Raw genomic sequence first — 22903 nt, 5'->3', positions numbered from 1 at the left:
ATCCCAAACTTTAAATCAATCTGACAAATTTTGAGAAGAGTGTTCCAGAGCTGGACATATATGGGGTTCTCATGCACTATCTCCCCTATCACCTGGTGTAAATAATTAAGAAAAAGGATTTTTAACGAAAAGTAGGGAGGAGGGTAACTTTCTTCTAGTTGCGAGACGAAAGCCACAGCAGTATTTGTACAGTATCTTATACCCGCAGAAAAGTATACTGATGGGACTATTGTGCGTAAACCGTACGCACTATTCTTTATCTAGGTTTTAACCACGTATATGGAGCGCGAACGTACATTGACCTTTTAGTGGTCGCGAACTAGCAGTCGCCAAATTCAGCTCAGCTCGCCGCTATTTTTGATGCTCAACTTCAAAGTCTACTTAGACAAAAGGTCTCCTGTCTTGTCAGCTAACAAAACCTTCCAAAATGAGCAAGAAACGAGTTCGAATAAGAGAAGCTAGTGGAGAAATTGTAGAACCGGCTAGAGTGACGGAATCTCGGGAACGAGAACAGAGGATGAAAGAACGGGCTGCTTATTCCGTAAGTAAACAGTTCAAGTATTTTTAAGAAGCTCCTCACTCCAGTCCTGTCCATTGAAATTTGTGTGGTAATGTAAAGCTCCTGAATCAAAGTTAAAAATCAACAGGTTAAACTGGTGGTCGAAAAAGTTTATCAACCACTAGAAACTCTCAATACATTAGGACAAATTATAGATTTACTGCATTGATTAGGGAAAATTAAATAATTTGTGCTTGTGAAATGTGAACTTATAAAAGTTATAATTAGTCTAGACTCTAGATCTAGTAACAATGTTGTTTCTAAGACTAAATTATTAAATAGTAAAAAGATGACATACAAATTTTCCACGCATAGCTGCAACTATCCTGGATGTTCTATTGATTCTCGACATTTCAAACACCACTGTACAAAACTCAACTGATCTCACTCAAATTGGTACTTTACTCTGACAATTGATGACACCCAACTAGCAGTAAAATACCATTTTTTCAACTTACCGATGAATAATTTGAGAACTCAAATCGTGAGTCGACTGTCAAACTTGACGATCAGCCACTTCGTATTCATTATGTGCATTAGTGTGCGATGTGTGTATTGTGTGCAATTGCTGCCTCTCAGCACGTAGTATTCATTAGTGTTTAAAATGTTAATTGTATTTTGTCCATGCTATAGATTTACCTTTTCCTAATCATTGTGAGCCCCCAGTGCTGGATATAAACATTTAGAATCCGACCACTACCCTTGAAGAAACTGCAGCTGATTTTTCTCTGTTGCGTTGTGTTTTACTAGTGTTTGTGAATCTTCTAGTTTAACACTTTGACTGTCTTTACCACACTATAAAAAAAACAGGTCGATCTTGGTCTCTCCATCCTCCTCTACGTGACCCCATTGGTTCATCTCATAGCCTGCCCTTACACCAAGGTAGAAGAGAGTTTCAACTTACAGGGGACACATGATATCTTATTTCATCGCTCCAACATAAGTGCTGTAAGTGTGGTCTTCATTATTTTACCTATTTTCCTGCTCTCTTCTCTCTAATTCAAGGTTTGAATGTCATGATTATTATTTTTTTGCCTGTAAGACTGAAGAAAAAACATGAAAGAGGACCATATCATCATGCATAGACCAATTCTTGATTACATTTAGTGTTGTTTTCTAATGTTTACCTTAGGACACTTAAAAATTGTATATTAAGTGTGGCTTTACAGTATTCATAAAGGCATTCTCAAAGACTATAACATTCTTGCAGCTTGAAAATTATCAAACTGAATAGGGAAATTTCTTGTCACATTATGATTAAGAATTTAATCAATGGTTTAGTTTTTAATCTGTGTTTCAATCTTCAAAGAATGGCCTGTACTCATGTACTGTATTTAAACTGTTTCTACCTCTTTCTTTTGTTCTTGTAGTATGATCATTTAGAATTTCCTGGGGTTGTACCAAGGTCCTTTCTTGGACCTCTCTTCATCAGCTTCTTATCTTCACCGTTTGTGGTACTCTGCAGCCTCCTGCATCTTGGTGCTACAAAATTGAGTGCACAATATATTGGTAATTATGGACAATAAGTACTATATTTTGTTGATTAATCAAAATTTATTGCGATGATTATGCGAGAGAACAGGGTTTGAGTCAAAACAGTTAACCAACGAATAAATGACCCATAGAAGCATAACCCATTGCGATATTGCAATGATAAAGACAGGGTATTCTATTGACACTAATTCAGATTTAAGTATACATCTGCTGATCACAATGTTCCAATGTTTCAACATCCATGCCCCACAATGCATCACCAACTGCATGAAACGTGAGGGCGGTCTGCGGACTATAGTTACTTGGTTAACTTTGCCCAAGGCCTGGCTGCACAACCAGGTGCACCCAGTGTTCATGTATTTTTGTGTGAGTTGCTATTAATTAATTATTTTTAATTCTGTATTTTGATATCATGTGTTTTCTGCCAAATAAACTGATAAGAGATGGAGAAAAGCAGGGGAACGTGAGTGGAAAACCATCATAAACATTGTGACTCAATCAATAGCTATTATCCTCAGATTTTTTTTTGCCTTTGGGAATGCTGTAGATGCTTTTAAAAAATTCAAGAGTATCTTCTGTTGATGCATATTCTGATGAAAGTTTCCTACATGTATGCCGGTAGTGTTTAGCAGAGATCAAGAAATGCAATCATAACACATGGCTTTGAGCTTGAATATAGAAATCATAAACCTGTCATTCTGTCTTTGGCATGCTCACAAATGTGCAGTTCAGGCATTTTGCTGTGCGAAATCCAAATCTTATATGTGATAGATTCTTACTCTTATTCAGTATATCATGCAATTAGCAGAGCACCAAAAATGCAATGATCATGAATGATGCATCTTGAAGTAGTATTGTATACTAAATAATGAACAGATATTTGACGTCCATCATGCTTAAAGGATATTTTGGAGATTGGACTGTGGATTGGACTTAATCATTTTAATATTTCCTGCCAAATATTAAGGAGACATTCATATAGGTACTTTTTATAACACAGGACTTAAATGGAAGTCTTAAAAAATACTGTAAAATGGGATAAACAGAAATACATTGATATATATATATATATATATATATATATATATATATATAGAAACAAAATTGAAAAAGTGGATTTTGAACAATTTTAGGGCAAACAAACACTCAGAACTGCTTTAAAACATTTTTTAAACGTATTAAGAATTCTATTTACTTTTCTCTTTCTGCAGTGCGTGCCATGCTTGCTGTGATAGTCGTATCATCATTCAACTCCTTCCGTTCAAGCGTTGCTGATATCTTTGGGCGGGATGTCTCAAGATACCTTGTTCTTCTCACATTGTCACAGAGTCACTTCTTGTTTTATGCGTCTCGTCCACTACCTAACATATTTGCACTTGCGATTGGTGAGTCGTAATTGTAATAATAATCATCTCTCTCTCTCTCCCTCCCTCCCTCCCTCCCTCCCTCCCTCCCTCCCTCCCTCCCTCCCTCCCTCCTTCAAAAAATGAAATGGAAGCTCTTATTACCAATCATGTGAAAGAATATGTTTTGACTAATACATGATGATAAAAAATTTGCCGGGAAACCGCCTACTATTTGATATATTTGGTAAATTAGTTTATCTATTGGTGATTCCAGAACCTTGCAGTACACACCAATACTTATATGCTAGATAATCAACCTTTTCTGATCGATTCCACAACGTTTCTTTCACAATGCTATCGCATGACCATAACTGGTCTTTATCTTTAAGGAAAGGGGGGATTTGCATAGTGTGTGGATGTGTCCTGTTTACTTCAACTTGTAGTTGTACAACAGAACTTTTCTTTGAATTACCACAGATCTTGCTGTGTTGTTCAAATTTCATTAGTGGAAAGACAATGTAGTCAATTATATACCTCACTTAAGAAATCCAGCCATCTGATTGGTCTAAATTGCATTCATAAACTTTAACTATTTCTGTAAAATTCCCAGTAACCATGGTTAAAACAGTTCTAAAATCCCAGTAACCATGGTTACCGGGAAAATAGTTCAGTCTCCATGGTTACCCCATAGGTTTACATGTTAAAAAATGGTCTGAGCGATCGAGGATACCGTACGTGTGCGAAGAATTGGTTGGTAATTTCAATACAATTGAATCTCGATCGATTTTACCGACAATTTTATCTTGCATTGTTGACATGAAGACGAAAATAAACTTCCAAAAACAAAAAAAACAACATCTGCCGATAGATCTTGATCTAAGTTCGTGCCAATATGCATTGCAAAAGTAAAAGTAAAAGAAGGGCCCGTTTAATGGAGCAGCGGCGAAGCATCCACCACGCAAAGCCGTTTTCAATCCATTTTAATGTATATATTAGAGAAAACTGCTAGATATGGTGACAGAGCACGATGGCCGAGCGGTTTAAGGCGCTGATTTTAGTTTCATCACCTTTTGTACGCAAGAGATCGAATCCCATCTTCGACAAAAAAAAATTATTTTTTATTTTTTATTTTTTAGTCTATTTTTTTTTGGCATATAAAAGTATTAATGACTGCTTTAATATTCGAGAAGTAGTTGTTTTTATACGCTCTCGGGAAGGTTACAATTGGGCTATTGCCCTCGGCACGCCTCAGGTAATAGCACAATTCTAACCTTCCCTTGAGCGTATAAAAACAACTATTTCTCTCAAAGCAGTCATTAATACTATACTGTTCCACTCCAAACCATCTTTATAGTGACTGTATGGAGTGTCATATGCTCACCTATTCCAATGCCCTACCATGTGTTTTCTCACTTATTCATTAAACATAATGTATGAAATGGACTGCTGACCTATACTGACAGCGCATTAGGTATCTCAGTTGAAGCATGACTTACATTGACTTAGTAAGATGTGTGGTATGCCAGGAATGTCTGGCTTACAGTCATAGACCCTTCAAATGTTGCTCTGTTTATGATCTTGTTAGGGTATACCTGCCAAAGTAAATTGACTGATTAATCTCTTTGACATTGTTTATGTCTTTCTGGGGCTGAGGTGAGACTCTTGGCCTGTTCAGACTTCCAAAAATTGTACTAAACCTCTTATAAATAAATGCTGTGTGAAGGGAACAAACACAAATAAAGAGACTATTTTGGAAGAGGTCATTTGACATGACAGCTGGCCAATCATCATTACATGCTCAAGATTACGTGCTCCTGCCCACTTACACACGTATGATATGACATTCAGAGAAGAACAGGACCCTGATACTTTATGGAGGTTTCATTCATACGATACTCAAACATACGTTTTGCTATATGGTATGGTAATTAATGTACTTAATGTATAGCTATATGGTTCTTGAATAGCAGTAATGACATCTGGGGAGTGTTTCACAATTAAAGACTAAGATCAACTTTAAGTTGGACTTAACTATGGCAGGCCATTCATGCCAATTGCGATATTTCTAGTTATTTTTTGTTGTTATCACTATAATTATTATTATTATTATTTATTTTTATTATCAATATTATTATCATTATTATTATTAATACTTTTAAGTTATCACAGACATAAACATATTTTAAATCTTGGGGTTGCAGACAAAGATTTTGGGCGCCCATGTGTCCAGGGCACCTGTTAGTGTTGTGCCCTGCATTAGACAATAAAACTGATTCTGCTTTCTTACAGCTCTGCGTGCCATCAGTGGCTGGATGCGTCGGGATCATGTAGCCTTCATTCTCTACACTGCCTTTGCAATCATTGTCTTCCGCTCTGAGCTTTGTATGCTGATGGGACTGATGCTCCTGATGGAACTCCTGTCCAAGAGACTAGCAGTACCTCAGGTCATCTTCTGGGGAGCTCTGGGAGGTATTCTCAGCCTTGGTGAGGTTTTTTTAATTTCTATTTATCCTCTTTCGAGGAACTTTATTTGTTCATATCATAAAATAACAGCTATTTACAATGGTGTTTATCTACAGAATTCATGCAATTGTAATATATCATATATAGTACAAAACATGAAACTAATGTGACATAATCACTAACTAAAATAATGAAAACATTTGTGTTACTTCGTTTGTATCAAATTTCTTTTGATTACATTTCATATCGAGATAGGGGCGAATTTCTACCCTTAATTTTTTATCAAATAGCATGTATCCTGTGTTTTTCACTTCCAAAACATTCTCTAATATATTTTCTATAGATAATAAACTGAGCAAAGTTTTGGTTAGTTAATTGCATGCACAGACCCTTAAATTCATAACATAGGGTCTGATTTATCCAGGCGCAAGACTAATTGAAATAGGCCATGTTATATAGCTGCTCATATTGAATTCTTGAATCCTGGAATACCAATTCTTTGGTATGTGTCAGACATTACACAGTTGGCCAAAATATCTGACTTTGTTACAAGTAGCTTTAGTCAGATGCATTATTTGTAAATTGCCAAATATCAACATTTTTTAAATCTATAGCAAATTTCAGTGACTTGATAACTAAGCGAATAAACATAAATCAATTTATCATACACTTGATTTCTCAGTTTCTTGTTCTCATTTCATTTTGTTACAGTAATTTATATGGAAGGAGGATGTTCACATATTAATGTGCAATTAAAAAGAAAAAAAAAATTATAAAGCCAGGTTTAATCCACATTGAAAATACAGGTAAACATACATTTCAAGTGTTGATTTCATGTTTTCTTTTTGTCTTTTTCCAAATCAGGGGCGACAGTGTTGGTGGACTCCATATTCTGGCAGCGATGGCTATGGCCAGAAGGTGTGGTCTTCTGGTATAACACAATCCTTAATAAGAGCAGTAACTGGGGTGTATCCTTTAGCTATATATATATATTTGTGCGCTAGGTTTTATTTGTGGTGTTATGTTTGCCTAATCTGTTGTATGCCTACTTATAATACCTGGTGTAAAACTGGTTCTCTACCACTGTTATTTTGATTAGGTAACTCTGATTAATGAAGGTCTTTAATAGTCTCAGTATTCCTCTAGGTCTGAGTAAAATGTGATTTACCTAACTAATCTACTATATGATCTGAGTTTTGTTATCCATTATTGTTCTAATAAGAGGATAAACCCCTGTCTGGACTATGATTCCTAATTCGTGGAATCCAATTCGCCCTACCGCATATAGCTGAAAACAAGCCAACGTAAGTGGCGTTCTATTTTTACTAGCAAATTATCTTACCCAGTCAAAACCAGCCAAACAGTTTTGCAGCGTGCCAAGTTTTACTGAGAGAAGTTCTCCAAGCTCTAGTTGTTTGATAATGCTGGTATATTACTTTTAATTAATAAATGTGCTTACTGCTTGTGTATTTTTTCGTAATTTGGAACTATCAAGCAAGATTAAAAATTGCAGATAATTAAATGAATTATCATATCGTAATATAGCAGAATACATGTTTTAGAATCACCGGAAGCTAGTGTGTCTAAACAAAAAGCTGAAGTATTGGAGGTGCATTGCATTTTGGGAAAGTATATGCAATAGAGAGAATTGTTCTGCTAACAGCTAAAGAGCTTTTGTGCATATCAGGTAGTAGTAGTAGTAAGTAGTAGTAAGTCAAGGCAGTATCAATTCTTGTATGGAATTCCTTGTAAGTTTATTCATTGCTTGCTAAACAAACTGTTCAGATGTCATGATTGTTATCTTGAAAGGGGTTCATTTGTTACTTCTGAACCATAACCATTAGACCATGCCGTTCCTGTGGTACTTCTACTCGGCCATCCCAAGGGGTTTATGGACCAGTGTGGTGCTGGTACCTCTTGGCTGTTTCTTAGACAGGAGGATACCATGGTTTCTACTACCCTCATTGGGTTTTGTCTTCCTCTATTCCTTTCTTCCTCACAAGGAGCTTCGCTTCATCATCTATGTACTGCCTATGCTCAATGTCAGTGCTGCAACCACCATTGCAAACATGTGAGTATAGAGTCCCCCTCACAAGGGGGAAGAGTAGAACATAACTCTCTTCGTGGGTGGTTTATTCTGTAATGACAACAAAATGAAGACGGGAGACAAAGCTGTGATGGTGAAATAGAATGATCAGTTTCAAAAGCTGTGATGGTGAAAAAAATGAATCAGTTTCAAGTTTTATCACAGTTTTGTTTATTTCCACTATCAACAAACATATTGTAACTCACTGCCAATTAACATATTGCATATTGCATACCATATTGCAAGAAAAGGCGATGATATCCAGAAAGATGATAAATCTGCCGTGATCAGCCCCTCCCCCCCCCCCCCCCTCCAATAGTGAAAAGATAAGGGATTTGGGTTACCAAACATATACACCTAATGAATAACAAACCTTGGTTATCAGAAAGTGAGTTCATAAAGATTGATATTTCTTGCATGGTTACCAGTTTTTAGCATCGTTTTTGACTGCGCGCACTCGAAGTTCCATCTAGTTTCTATTTTTTTTCTTTTTCTCTCTTTCATACTCCCAGATTTCGAAATGTCCAGAAGTCTAGTGTCATGAAGTTGCTTGCCGTAGGAGTATTAGGTCACTTCGCAGTTAACATTGTAGCAACAGCATCAATGTTAGTAGTATCCCATTATAATTACCCAGGGGGTGATGTCATGCATCAGATACATCAACTTGTTCCTCCTAATGCTGGTAAGAATCTACATTTGATTTGGTCTATGCTGTTGGTGTTGCTATTTTTTAATGACGTAATCACCGTTACAATTCATTTAAAGAGAAGGTTGAGTTCTGGGAAGAGGTGAAAAATTTGTGAGCGTTGTCATTGTATTATGCAAGTGTGGAAGAACATCAGATAAAAATGTTTCCTGAAAAGCATGGCTTTTCAAATGCCTTAAAGGCACACTGCCATACTTGTAGCTACTTGCTCCCTCTATATAGAAAACTTCCCCAATTGGTGCCTGTTGGTCCCCCATGATCCTCTTTTTCTTATGTTAAATGAGAGCTGAGTTAATGAGATAGCCACCTGTCACAGTGACCTCGATGGCTCGCTGTGTGGTCTAATCCCTTCTTGCCTAGTAGTGGTGACGGTCTTTAATATTCCAAATATGTCTTATAACATAAAAATCGGGACAGATTTTTATGCCACATGTTCGTTTGGTCCCATATACATCTTTCTGTGTACAGTGCTTGTACCTCTACCAAGACTGGGTCAAAGTTCTTATCATTTGATGATTCCAGAACCTTGCAGTACACACCAATACTTATATGCTAGATGATCAACCTTTCTGATTGATTCCACAATGTTTCTTTTACAATGCAATCGCATGACCAGAACTCAACTTTATCTTTAAATGTAATAACATTTTAAAAAACTGTAGAGATTTAGTGCTTCATATATGAATGAACCTTTCCAAGATTTTAAAGGATATGACACAAGAATGAACATATATATCAACAAGTATGAAAAATATTCAAAAATTATGTTTTAAAGAAAATCAATTTCTTATCTTTATATTAACTTTTTAAAGCAATTATTACCCTAATTTTTGTCAGCAGCTGCCTCATTTGCACATAATAGCTGTATTTTCCATCCCCTCTCTTTAGTTTACCTTGATTTTGTTTGTTTATGCTACTGGTATTTTATTGATAAATTGAGTAGCTAGTCTTTTGTTGACATCCGGTCCATTTGAGGTTTCCATTAGGATAGAAGAACTGTCATCTTTGTACTCTTAATAATAATACATTTATATGTACATTTGTTGTCCTCTTCTTTTGTTGTATAGATAATGTACACATTCACATCGATGTAGCCACAGCACAAACTGGTGTTTCAAGATTTACACAGATCAACTCAAAATGGAGGTAAGCAAAATAGAATAAAGTGGAGGAAATGGTCCCTGACTTTTTTTTACAGTTTTCTCTTCTCTGTCCCTATTGTAAATGCCTTTTGGTATTTTCATAAATTTACATTGAATATTGCATGTCATTACATAGTCTACAAATAGTAGATTAGTTCATATTGTAATTTCAAAATATTGTTTCTGAGCAAAAGCCCTGAATAGAATTTTACAAAGCTATAAGGGATTTCTCTGCATGATCTTTATTTCACCTTTTTATCCAAAATTGCTTGAGAGAGGGAATATTCCCAAGTTTATTCTAAGAAATATTGCATGCAATTAACACATCACATTAACATTTAGAATTACCTCACGACATTATGTTTAAATCAAGACTGAACAATTACTTGTTCATGTAGTATGTATAGCATAGCATTTACGAGCTCTTGCAGCACATTAGAATATATCCACATATTTATTGCGCTTTACAAATGAATATATTATTATTATTATAATTATGATTATTTTTATGCTCTGCATGCGGTATTGGTAAAATTTTACATCATTTGCAAATTTTCAAATTTGATGGTTCATTATATAATGTAATAATTATGTATAACTTCCTTTTCAATCACTCAGTTGCAAAAAAATATTTAAAAAAAAAAAAAAATTACCATTCATTTCTTTTTGTGACAGTCATTCATGATTCTTTTTCTGTTGACCTATATCCTTGTATCAGGTATGACAAGACAGAAGCCCTTTCCCCTGGGGGACCAGAAATGATGCAGTTCTCTCACCTCTGTATAGGAGCCCCATCAGAAAAGAGCCCAAGTCTGGCTTGGTACAAACAAACCCACCGTGTTCTGACCTTTGCCGAGGGATACGCCGGCATTCAACGACCTTCCACCTTGAGAGAGCTTGTGATTAAGCCACCAACACTCATCCTTGAACCTCAGATCTTCATCTTAGAGAGGAGAGGATGGTATCCCGTCGGTGAGGAGGACTGAGTGAGGTGGCAGCAAACAAAGATCTTCTCATTGATATAATAAATGACAATTAGGCCTTTACACTGTGCGGTGCTATTGCAGTTTAGTAAGTGAAAATTACAGAGTGGTTCAAAGTCCTGTAAGTGCTTTTGTAGTTTTGCGTTGTATGAGTGATGTTTTGTGATTGGTGCTTGAATAATTTTATTGCTGTAGAAGGGTATCTATCAGATAGTAAGAAATCTGACTTTTTTGAATTAGAAATCAAATTGCTTTTGCATTCCTTAATTGCATATTGGGTAACTTTTTTGTTTTATTTCCTGATTTCTTGTGCCCGTACAGAGTCATATTTTAAAGTGCTACAAAAACTAAAACAGTACAATAGCTATGAAGCTAAATATGATTGGATACTCAGCATATGGAAAGAATTTTCATTTGTGTACCATCATGCCATGAATAGGAGAAATTGATTTGGTGATTAATGTCACCAGCAAAATGTTGTGTTATTACATGAATGTGTAAAATAAAAGTACAGTACTTCTACAATTAATATCATTTGTTTTTTCAAATTCTTGAAAGAAAAAAAGTTTTTAACCATGGATCAATAAAAATATATTATTTAATGTTTTTTTTTTCCCTGTATAATTTTGCCCATTGATATTGTGCAATAACTTTTTTTTTCTTTACCCTCTGATCATGTATTGTTATGGTGTTTGCAACCATAGTGCCAATTGATAAGAATTAAGTATTGTATCTATCCTGTACCTGATACTAATGCTATTGTCTCATTAGGATGAGATTAGAATCATGAGATAAAGATAATTCATCTTATTTTGTTTGATAGTATTTATATCATTTCATCAAAGGGGTCCATTCACCGAAAAGTAATGTGTTTGTCGTTAAAAGATCGAAAATATATGGAACATTTAAAGATTAACAATTGATTTATGCCAGTGTGTATACTGGTCTCCTAATAAGAAACTCTTGCCTGTATTTATGTGCAGTTTCAGTATTTAAAATTGTAGAATCTCATTAATGAATTAATATTCAAAGCTGATATTTTGAATATAGGATATGAGGATAGAGCCCCAAACATACAGAACATAAGCAGCTTTGTTTTGAGGGTCCCCTTGTAAAGCAAAAAAGTACATTGACATTAGGTTACAACTTTTACGTTATGTCAGAATCCTTTATTTAAATTATTGTCAATTTGTCCTAAACAGTTCTACTGGAAGATTATTCTTTAAACTGAAAATTGATTCTCTGTGACACTATACAATGAATTTATGAAGTTTTTTTCGTTTTATTTTTCATAATTTTTTACAATTTTTTAGTTAACATTCCTTTCTTTGGGTGCTTGAGTTCATTGTTTAAATTTTGTTTGAGAATGTAAATTTTCAAAGTATATGAGTAAATGACCATTATTATATTATTGTAAGTATACTGTGTATTAACATTTAATTTTGCTTGTAAATGCTTGCCATGTCTCTTTGACAAATGCTATCAATTATGTGTAGTTCCTGTTTTTACTAATTCTGTTTCTAAGGTCTTGTGTTGGAAGAAACGGCTGATCATGTCAAAGCTCTTGATATTTAAAGAATGAAATAATAATGCTTCTGATGATCAAATGGTCAGTATTCATAAAAGCTAATACTGTAAAAACCCAAAACTTGTGCAAATATGAGTGTTTGAGAGCAGGTGTCAGTACATAATAATCATAAAAGTTTCATGTCAGGAAATTTGATCATTTGACATTAATTTTAGTCAAGATATTAACTCACACTGCAAATGAGTCAAGTAATTTAACTGATGTATGGAGCCCCACATAGTGTTAATTTCTTAATCATGAATGATAATTTATCAAATATTTAATAAACCTGGAACTAAATAATTACAAAAATATGAAGTTGAGAAGGGGCACACATCCAAAGATCTTTGATCAAAATCTGATGACACTGAAAATTGTTTATTTTGTGAGTTGCCAACAGACTATGGCAAGTCTCATCAGATGACTGGCAGTGAAGACTACTACATGTAGAATCATTATCTTTGCTATCACAAAAAATGTTTGCCATTAAAAAAGCTACCGGTACATGTATCTCTGTTCTGAATGAAATCTTGAGTTTGAGAAAGGACGTTGTGAGAAGCATTAGGATCAGTAGATTTTTAAGCATAAGTACATTTATAATGTATGCATTGTTAAGCACAAACCTGTACTAACATATTGCACTGATACAAAGTAACACCAAGTCAACACTCAAGTTATCACTCAGAGTTTGCTTCCTTGCCAGTTTTGCCTTCCAATTTGTTATATAATTTTATTAAGAACATTTCCCATCTTTGGTTTGCAAAATCATGTACTACTAATTTACCTGCTTTGATTTTGAAGTGTCGTTCAATGCAGTTGTGAAATTATATATGTTTGCCTATAGTACAGTATGAAGCTAATGTCATGTCTTGTGTAATTATGTGATCAATAACAAAATAATGTATTAAATTATTTAGGACAGAAATCTTTAAAATGTAATTTATTTCATGTGAAATAATTATTAGATTGAAAGTGTTAGGGAGAGGGGAAAGGAGGAGGGTAGAGTGACAGAAATAAGTCATAGTTAGAAGGGTAAATTACAGAAGAAGAAGGATGGGAAAATGGAGGGAGAAAAAGGGGAAGAGGGAGAGAATAAGAGAGAGAGAGAGAGAGGGGAAGGGGGAAAGAGAGAACAGGGGGAGAGAATGCTTGAGAGAGAGGCAGATAAAGTTCTTGGATGTATTTCGTGTGATTTTATTGAACCAGTATCAGCGGCCTTTCAAGGGGCAGCAGAACAGTATTCAAAGCGGGGGACATCCCCCAAAAGGGCACTTTTGTGGAAGAGGGGGGGTAATTGTCCTATAAGAATTAATGGAAAAGCTTGATACATTACGATATTTGATATTTTTTATGACCTAGTTTTTATTTTATAGTGCATTATCCTCTTACTGGGTATGTTGGATTTATTCTTGTTTTCAATCATGGACATATGTGGCTGGTCATTAATTAACTATTAGTGAACAAGTGAAGTGATCAAGCTATAAAAAAAAGAAAGAGATAGATTTTAGCTATCAGCCTTGTTGCCTTCTCTATCATTTCACAGTGTTTCATCTATTCGATGTGGCAAATTACATTTACGGCATTTTTATCAACAGATATAGGCTTGTGACAGTCAAACCTATACGTAAAGACTATACTCGAGGAAGACAATTAAAATGTTTTTTATAGGCAGATCCGGGAGAGTGAGCACTATTTTGTTTTGTCTCAACAGCCCGCCCCCCCCCCCCCCCCCCTTGAGTAAAAAAAATAAGGTAAAATTGGGGTTACCATCTTTTTTTTAACTTTTTTTTTTTGCCAGGGGTGGGGGCCCATCTATTTTTTTTTTTTTTAAAGAAGGTCAAATTGTCGTTACCATTTTATTTTTTACTCCTTTTTTTTTGCCAGGGGTGGGGGCCTGTGCCCTCCATCCTGGATCCATGGCCTACGTGCGCGAACGATGCGAACGATGCGATCGATGATGTAAAGTCGAATCTTTGACGCCGCGCACCGACCAGGTACCGGTACGTCTGCACTGCACTGGAAATATATTTCTGACATTTGAGGAGAAATCGAGTACCACCGTCGTAGGTCTTCGTGTGACTTTATTACTCCGTGAGTATTGTTTTCATATTTTTCGTCATTTACAGTGGAACTCAAAACATGCCATAGTGAATGAAATCCAAGATTCTTACTACGGTATTAGCCTAGAGGTTTTAGTTTTATAGAAAAATTAATCAGACATGCATGTTTCTTGGAGCTGCAGTGACCAGCCCACGGCCCGGCCCGGCACGCGCCCGCCCATGCCCGGACGGGTATGGCACTCGTTGAGCTCGAGTCTAGTAGTGGGTTCTCTAACTTGCATGAATATACAGTAGAGTCTACAGTGCGTTCCAGAAAAAACGAAACCGAGAATTATCGATGTGTTATTCATAACTTAATCACAATTATAATTACTGAATCACACATATTTGTAAATATCCTCTTTCATTTGATGCAACTCGTATGATGGAAGAGAGCACCAAAAAGTCATTTGGCGGACGGTATCTGGCTTTCAGTTTCAAAGAGAAAATCTCATTTCTAGAAAGTTGAGTTTCTGCCCTCTCAAATGACACCTCAATCAGGAAAAATGAGCTAGGAATAACAAAGTTCTGTTTGTTTAAAGTAGACCTAGTGCTTGCATTTCCATAATTTTATCAAACAAATTTGTTTTCACTGGCTGCCTGCCTTGGCAACAAGCAGAATTGACAAAAGACTAAACTTGGTTTCATTGACAATCAGCCATGCATGAAGTCTTTCGTCTATGGCTGATCATCAAGGAAACGGAGTTGAGTCTTTTTGTCAATTCTGTTTGTTGCTACGGCAGGCAGCCAGTGAAATAATTCCCCCTAAAATCCTTGTTTCCTCACATCAGCATCGCGCATCCAAGTTATATTGATAATAGTCCCTATGTTTTCATGTGGTTGCATTAATATAAAGTAATATTTTTATTCTGTTAAATCATAAATTTTTTTAATTTTGATAAATTATTAATAAAAATCTATGATTATGAATATCGGTATACAATATTCAAAAAATAGTATCAAATCTTCTAAGATCATAAAAGATTTTGTGAAATGTCATGCATGCAATATGATACAAATCATATAACCTGAGGCATGGGGAAATCAAGTTTTGGGGGATAAAAAGGTAAATTAATGAGATCAAAATCAGTATATAAAGCAATTGATAAATAGTGAGGCAATGATGTCACAAACTGATAACCAAATTGGAAATTTGTGTAATTATTTTCTAACTTCCACAGTTTTTCATACTGTAAATACTGTAAATTCATAAGTTCCTTGTTTTGCTCTGTTTCTCTTGTTTTTCTGCATCCATTAAAAGCCAATTATTTTGGAGTGGACTTAGCCTTTAATGAACAGGGGGTAATTTTCGGTGGGGGGGGGGGGGTAATTAATTTTCTGAGGGTTGATTGTCCTGATACGACTTTCAGCTAATCTGTCCGTTTTCTTGAAGCCTGCGTGATGAGATCAGCAGTCACACACACACACACACTGCACACATAAACTCACACATTTAATAACTGCATTGCGTAAATTTCCCTCTCCATGATCAGGGAGTTGGAATGGATCCATTCCAACTCCCTGATATGATATGTAAGATAAACTTCAGTACAGGGACAAACTTTTTGCCAGACCTTGTGCATGTTTCAAGTTTATTGATACAAATCCACAAGGTCTGATTATCATCAGATTCAGACACCAACAACAAAACATCAGGACAAAATACATACATTGGTACACAAAACATACATTAGGTCAGAATACACCTCAGATATCAGGTACATGGTTGTAAGTTAAAGGTAATTTAGAGTACATACTACATGTAAGTGAGTCTTATGAAGTAATTTCTCTCTTCCTATAAACATTTGACTTTCGGCAAGGGTTTCCATCTATCTTTGGGGATAGCTGACAATTTTAAGTTTGTTTATGAATTCCCCATACCAGACTCTCTGTCTAGGTCAGGATATGATTATAAATTTAAAAAAGAGGATATATGTAAAGGAGAAAAGAGAAGAATTCGAATGGGAAAGAAGATATAATAAAATATATTATATAATTAAGAGAAAGAGAGGGAGAGGGAGAAGGATATGCTACAGGAATAGAGAGGATATAATGACAAACAAAGAAGATTATGAATAAATAAATGACTAAGTAATATGTCATTTTGAAGGAAGGGCAAAGTGAGCATTTAGTTAATTAAAATTTTATCTTCAAACCCCCAAATTTGTACCAGAATATATTTGAAAAGACCATGAATTTGTCCCTATTTTCACGAAGTGACGGTAGTGAGGAAAATCGCGTACAATTTGCGTGACGATTGTCCCCACTACCGTCACTTCGTGAAAATAGGAACAAATTGTGTCATTTAACATTGTACATGCCATTGGTGATGAGTTCATACCCAATCCCTACCCCCATAACAAAAAAATTAATAATATTATTAACTAATAAAGTTGACAAGATATTGAAAATATTTTACCACCAAGTCATTAGAATTAAATAAGAAATTATCAAAACATTTGGCAACAGATTTGCAATTTTAGCAGGTCTTCTTATATCCAGAGAAGATGTGATCAAAAGAAAAATACAAACCTGACTTATTGTATGATAATAACATGTTGCCCTGTTGTATTTGATCACTACTTTTAAACACGATCCGTAAACTCACTTCCTCAGACTTCGGACCCTTTTCTTTATTAAATTACCAAATTGATATGCAATGTGATTTTGGAATTACAATGAAATGTACACATACAATTTGCATGACGATTGTCCTCACTACCGTCACTTCATGAAAATAGGAACAAATTGTGTCATTTAACATTGTACATGCCATTGGTGATGAGTTCATACCCAATCCCTACCCCCATAACAAAAAAATTAATAATATTATTAACTAATAAAGTTGACAAGATATTGAAAATATTTTACCACCAAGTCATTAGAATTAAATAAGAAATTATCAAAATATTTGGCAACAGATTTGCAATTTTAGCAGGTCTTCTTATATCCAGAGAAGATGTGATCAAAAGAAAAATACAAACCCGACTTATTGTATGATAATAACATGTTGCCCTGTTGTATTTGATCACTACTTTTAAACACGATCCGTAAACTCACTTCCTCAGACTTCGGACCCTTTTCTTCATTAAATTACCAAATTGATATGCAATGTGATTTTGGAATTACAATGAAATGTACACATACAATTTGCATGACGATTGTCCTCACTACCGTCACTTCGTGAAAATAGGAACGAATTGTGTCATTTAACATTGTACATGCCATTGGTGATGAGTTCATACCCAATCCCTACCCCCATAACAAAAAAATTAATAATATTATTAACTAATAAAGTTGACAAGATATTGAAAATATTTTACCACCAAGTCATTAGAATTAAATAAGAAATTATCAAAATATTTGGCAACAGATTTGCAATTTTAGCAGGTCTTCTTATATCCAGAGAAGATGTGATCAAAAGAAAAATACAAACCCAACTTATTGTATGATAATAACATGTTGCCCTGTTGTATTTGATCACTACTTTTAAACACGATCCATAAACTCACTTCCTCAGACTTTGGACCCTTTTCTTCATTAAATTACCAAATTGATATGCAATGTGATTTTGGAATTACAATGAAATGTACGCATTGCTAGGTCCTTCCTCCATTTCTTCTGATCAAAGTTCACATAGTAGGCAGGGTCAGGGCTGTTTCTCCACGTGGACAAAGATAAAAATGCCTAAATAAAGTTGTGGAACATGTTACATGTAGCTTACAAGTACACCAGAATAATGACATGGTGCCAAGGGTTACAAAGTACTTTATCAACTTGTTTGAGCTATTTATTTGATTTGTCATTAATAACTAGATTTTTTTGTGATACCTACAGACTTTAGACTGTAGAAGCAGGCAAACATTATAGTTTGTTGTTGGCTCTGAATGATTACATGTAGGTACAAATGTACATCTTTGGTCTGGTGCAATTGATACTGTGGATAAAGAAGTTTCTTGAAATATTGCCAATTTTTTTTTTTTTTTTGGGGGGGGGGGGGAGGAATATTTGCTGGTAGCTATATTTTATTCACTGCACAACTACAATAAGTCACAATTAGGAAGAGTAGATCAAATTAATGTAAGAGGTCTACCACTCCCACAAAGTACTGTATTCACAGGCTTTCTTGTTCTTTGTTCACATCACACTGTTGACCCCTGGATTACCTGTATGCCCACTCATTACCACAGCACTGTCCAGTCTGTTCTACATTGACCATTCTACATGTATGCTCCAGACATTCAGTACAGGTCTTAAATTCATACAAAGTATGTATGTATTCTTAAGCTTTCTTGTTCTTTGTAATACATCACAAAGTTTACTTGGTATTATGCTGACTCATGACCAAAGCTCAGTATGTCCAGTCTGTTCTACCATGGACCTACTACGAATGGATATTCAACGGAACAGTTCCTTTGATCATAGGTCCATGGTTCTACATTGACTATTCTATGCTCTAGACATTCAGTACAGCTGTATGGATTCCATAGTTCACAGTCTGGTGATTTATATTTGTTTTTGGTGTTGATGTTAATGTGTGTTTAAAAAAAAAAAATTCTTACATGATTAATTTATATTATATTGCATTTTTACATGTGTACATTGATATTTTTTCAGTCTTATTGAGGGTTATAAATGTGCCAAATTTACAACCCCCCTCCCCCCACCCCCCCCCCAAAAAAATGTATCATTTGCAAGGCAATACGGCTGTTACTGTGAACACAAGTACTAAGTGTATCTTGATCTTTTCTATATATTTTTGTTTCTAACTCACTTATTCTCATTTGTATGTACTCACTGGTCTTCAAGTCTCAACCAGCCTCTCTTTTGCCCCCCCCCCCCCATCCATTACTGTATGCTGTCTCACTCTCTCCCTCTGGACAATTTAATCTCCTATTGGGATGTGAGTAATCTCAAATGATCTGAAACAAATTAGCATCAGCTTATATGTAAATGCAATCATCCTTTTCAAGCATTAAAGGAGAGAATATTTTGGGGCTTGATCAAATAAAGATTATCTGTGTGATCATATTTCAAACCAGTTATTTCTGAGCTAAATACCAATGAAATGTACATGTACTGTATATGAGCTCTCAGAATTTCACTCTGACGAAATTGCCACAATAACTTTTTTGTTGTTGATATATTTTGCAGGAATAAATGAAGCATTACCACTTTTACTAGCATTCGTACATGTAGGGAGATGCAAGGATTCATAATGGAGGAATCACAGATCGCGAAGTTTGACTGGTTTTGTGGTGAGAACTCATCTACAACAGACAGCTTATATCCCTTTTATTGGGACCTCCCCCACACCATTTTTAATGGCTGTTTCACAGACCTCCTGGTGACATGCCTGCATGCTTTCTGCATACTTCTCTTCTGCTTGGTCCTCATATTCGTCCGATGCTGCAACGCAAGAACCACCACCAAGCACCCGTACATCACCAGGTACCCCGGCCACGTGTTCCGCTGGTTCATCTATGTGATTTACATAACACTATGCCTGTGCAAGGTGGGAGAAGGTATCCTCACAGATATAGATACCTTGAGTGGTGAGCCAACTTCACCGCGATTGTACGTGGCCCCGACCGCAGCGCTCATTGGGTCCATCCTAGCAGCAGTCTACTATCATCATATGGAGTACTGGGATGTCCCTTCCATGTTGGTGCCACAGATCCTGTACTGGTTCTTGCTTCTTGCCGCTGAATGTGTGCGCTTTGAGACCTTCTTCTACTACTATCCTCATGAGATCACACTAGGTACTTTACGATGGGACCTCAATATTGCATCCATAACCCTAATTGCTTTGGTATGCCTTACCGAGCTGCATGTTATCAGGGTCAAGGTAAATTACTTTTCTCATGAAATAAATGATAATGATAATGGAAGATTAATTCTGGTAATTCAAAATATTTAAAATCTTTAGGAATGTTACAACATGGGCAGAATTTCTGAAATGGCTGATTTTATTGATATAATCAAAATGCAGACTGTCTTCCTGTCAATCAAACCAAAAAACATTTTTCGATTGGAAAGTTCTTTATGTATGAATTCAAAATTCAGACGAACACTAGCTACAATACCCCCTCCCCCCTAAACAGTAATCAACCTCATTTGTATGGTATTTATGATCATACCTTGCCATTTTTAAGACTTTAAAGAATCATACAAAACTTTTCAGATTAGTTTAAATAAGAATGATACTGAAGCATTGATAACAAAATTGTTTAAGTACATGCAAAAGAGAAAGAAATTAGTGCATGACACTACATGTTATATATTGCATGTTACATGTATGTTATTCATATTCTATTGATCTACATGTACATGTGGATTTAGAATTGATGAGGTATTCTTTTTTTAATTTTGTTTAAATTAAGGTGTTGAATGTAAATTAAATAGTTGATTGTTTCACATATAACTTTATTGAGATTATTCCAGTCTTCTCAAAGCTAATGAATGGTATTGAATTATACCTTTTCATACATGTATTATAATTACCATATCAAAAATTTAACCTTGAATCATCTCTGCTCTAATAGAGTACCGAAGCTGTGACGTCATAAACATCTATTTTTAGAATTTCTCAATTTTTTCTTCAAATTCCGAAAGAACATCAAAAATAATGTCCAAATTTTGAAAACCAATTGAATATGTTTAGTATTGAATGAGATATGACCATCTGAATAAATATACTCCCCATAGGAACTCAGTGTTATATGCTCTGGCTCCTAATGGTTAGGAGCCAGAGCATATAACACTGAGTTCCCATAAGACATATATTCATTTAGATGGTCATATCTCAGCCAATACTAAACATATTCAATTGGTTTTCGACATTTAGACATTATTTTTTTATGTTCTTTTGGAATATGAAGAAAAAAATTGAGAAATTCTAAAAATAGATTTTTGATGACGTCACACTTCACCACTCTATATGTACATGTACATGTACATGTACATGTACCTATGTGCACTTTATCGGATACCAGCAGAATATTTTCTGTTACCATAATTAAAGACAGTTTTAAAGACATATCTATGACTTTCAATGTTTTTAGCTGTCACCCCTTCCTTCTCCATAATCATTTTATTTTTTTATTTTTTTATGTGTAAAGAAATAAAAGCAAGAGTAGTAATTTTGATAACATGTAATGATTTTATCACAACTTTTGATTGTTTTCTCAAAAATTTGCCTTTCATCAAGTGTTTAACCAAATGCAGTAAATAATTTCTCAAGATCTACACCCCTTCACTTAAAAAATTAACCCTTAAGCATCTTCTCAGTTTTTACCACCCAAATGTTGATATTGTATATACATATCGTATTGTGCTTGGGCAAAGATAAGCTTTGTTTTCAGATTAAAATGTAAAACACGGTAGAGAGATTCGTGAAAAGTATTGTACAAAATCATGTTGAATTGATGCACAATAAAAAAGGGCATTGTGATTTAAAATTTCTCTGATAAGATTTTGATTTGTGATAAACTTGTTGGCATTGTAAGAGTTAATTAGGAACAATACTTGTGTTTGGCAGGTGCTGAAGTGGTGTACTGTAGAGGAAGGTTTCCCAGCTGATCTCAAGGATCCACAGATGCATTACTATGAAGGATACTGTAACCTACCATCATCTGTCCTCTTCTGGTGGCTCAACTCCCTCTTCACGATGGGTTATGATAATGCCCTGGAGATCAAGGATTTAGGCAATCTCAATAAGACTCACACTGTCCATCACAATGGTGGCAGGTTTGCCAAAGTACTTGCTGAGGAACAGGTGAGCTTCATTTTATTCTTCTTTTAAAGGTAAAGACCAGTTTTGGGAACGCCCCCCCCCCCCCCCTCTCAAAAAATGAAATGAAAGCTCTTATTACCAGTCAGGCCTAAAATAAAAACTTGTTATATTGCCCTTTAGGTGCCAAAACATGGGTCGGTCGGTCAGAAAAGTTTTTTTTTTTTTAAACTTTATTTTTCTCCCCCTCTTTGGGCCGATATTTTTCAATTTGATTTTTTTTTTTTTTTTCCCCGCCCTCCTTTGGCTACAATTTCTCAGTTTTTAATGCTTTTATACATGTGTTTCAGCGTCATCATTCCATTCATATCTTTTTTAGGATTTTGAAACTAGGGCAGAAGACAAGTGAGAATTTGGGAATAATTTGATATTATGCATTTATATCCCATTTAAACAAACAAAATACATATTTTTGTATTCATTAAACAAGAAAATTGAAAAACGGTAAAAAAAAAACTTTTTTAAAATGCCGACCGTAGATTTTCAGATTTTTGGGTCGGTCGCAAAGGGCAATACAACAAGTTTTTGTTTTAGGCCTCCTGTGAAAGAATATGTTTTGACTAATTTGATACAAATTTTGCTGAGAAACCGCCTAAAAATTGATATATTTGGTAAAATATTGTATGTATTATATCTATTTGGACCTGATAGATATCATGCACGTGT

At 35.1% G+C, this 22903-nt stretch overlaps 2 protein-coding genes across 5 annotated transcripts in view; both read left to right on the top strand.

Annotated features, from left to right (window-relative positions):
• The first annotated feature begins 302 nt into the window (after positions 1-302).
• On the top strand, positions 303-13271 carry LOC591306 (dol-P-Man:Man(7)GlcNAc(2)-PP-Dol alpha-1,6-mannosyltransferase). The gene is made up of 10 exons (XM_030983069.1): positions 303-541; positions 1370-1507; positions 1930-2068; positions 3265-3438; positions 5689-5883; positions 6727-6830; positions 7707-7933; positions 8461-8630; positions 9722-9800; positions 10515-13271. Exons 1-10 carry the CDS (start codon positions 428-430, stop codon positions 10780-10782), a joined length of 1608 nt encoding a protein of 535 aa, XP_030838929.1. The 5' UTR covers positions 303-427; the 3' UTR covers positions 10783-13271.
• Positions 13272-14365: 1094 nt separating this feature from the next.
• The window catches only part of LOC100891765 (ATP-binding cassette sub-family C member 9), a 40761-nt gene continuing 32223 nt past the window's right edge, over positions 14366-22903 (top strand). For 2 of the 4 annotated variants that reach the window (XM_030983042.1, XM_030983062.1), the window contains exons 1-3: positions 14366-14437; positions 19600-20293; positions 21986-22222. In XM_030983042.1, the coding sequence (XP_030838902.1) occupies positions 19649-20293; positions 21986-22222 (882 nt within the window). In that variant the 5' untranslated portion in view covers positions 14366-14437; positions 19600-19648. Of the gene's footprint in view, positions 14438-18509; positions 18947-19599; positions 20294-21985; positions 22223-22903 lie in introns of those variants that run through there. The other 2 variants (XM_030983055.1, XM_030983047.1) reach the window with 2 other exon arrangements.

The sequence above is a fragment of the Strongylocentrotus purpuratus genome, unplaced genomic scaffold (assembly GCF_000002235.5).
Source record: "Strongylocentrotus purpuratus isolate Spur 01 unplaced genomic scaffold, Spur_5.0 spur5_contig_827, whole genome shotgun sequence".
NCBI classification, from domain to species: domain Eukaryota; kingdom Metazoa; phylum Echinodermata; class Echinoidea; order Camarodonta; family Strongylocentrotidae; genus Strongylocentrotus; species Strongylocentrotus purpuratus.
The sequence above is the reverse complement of the archived record's forward strand: the minus strand, read 5'-3'. Positions and strand labels throughout refer to the sequence as shown.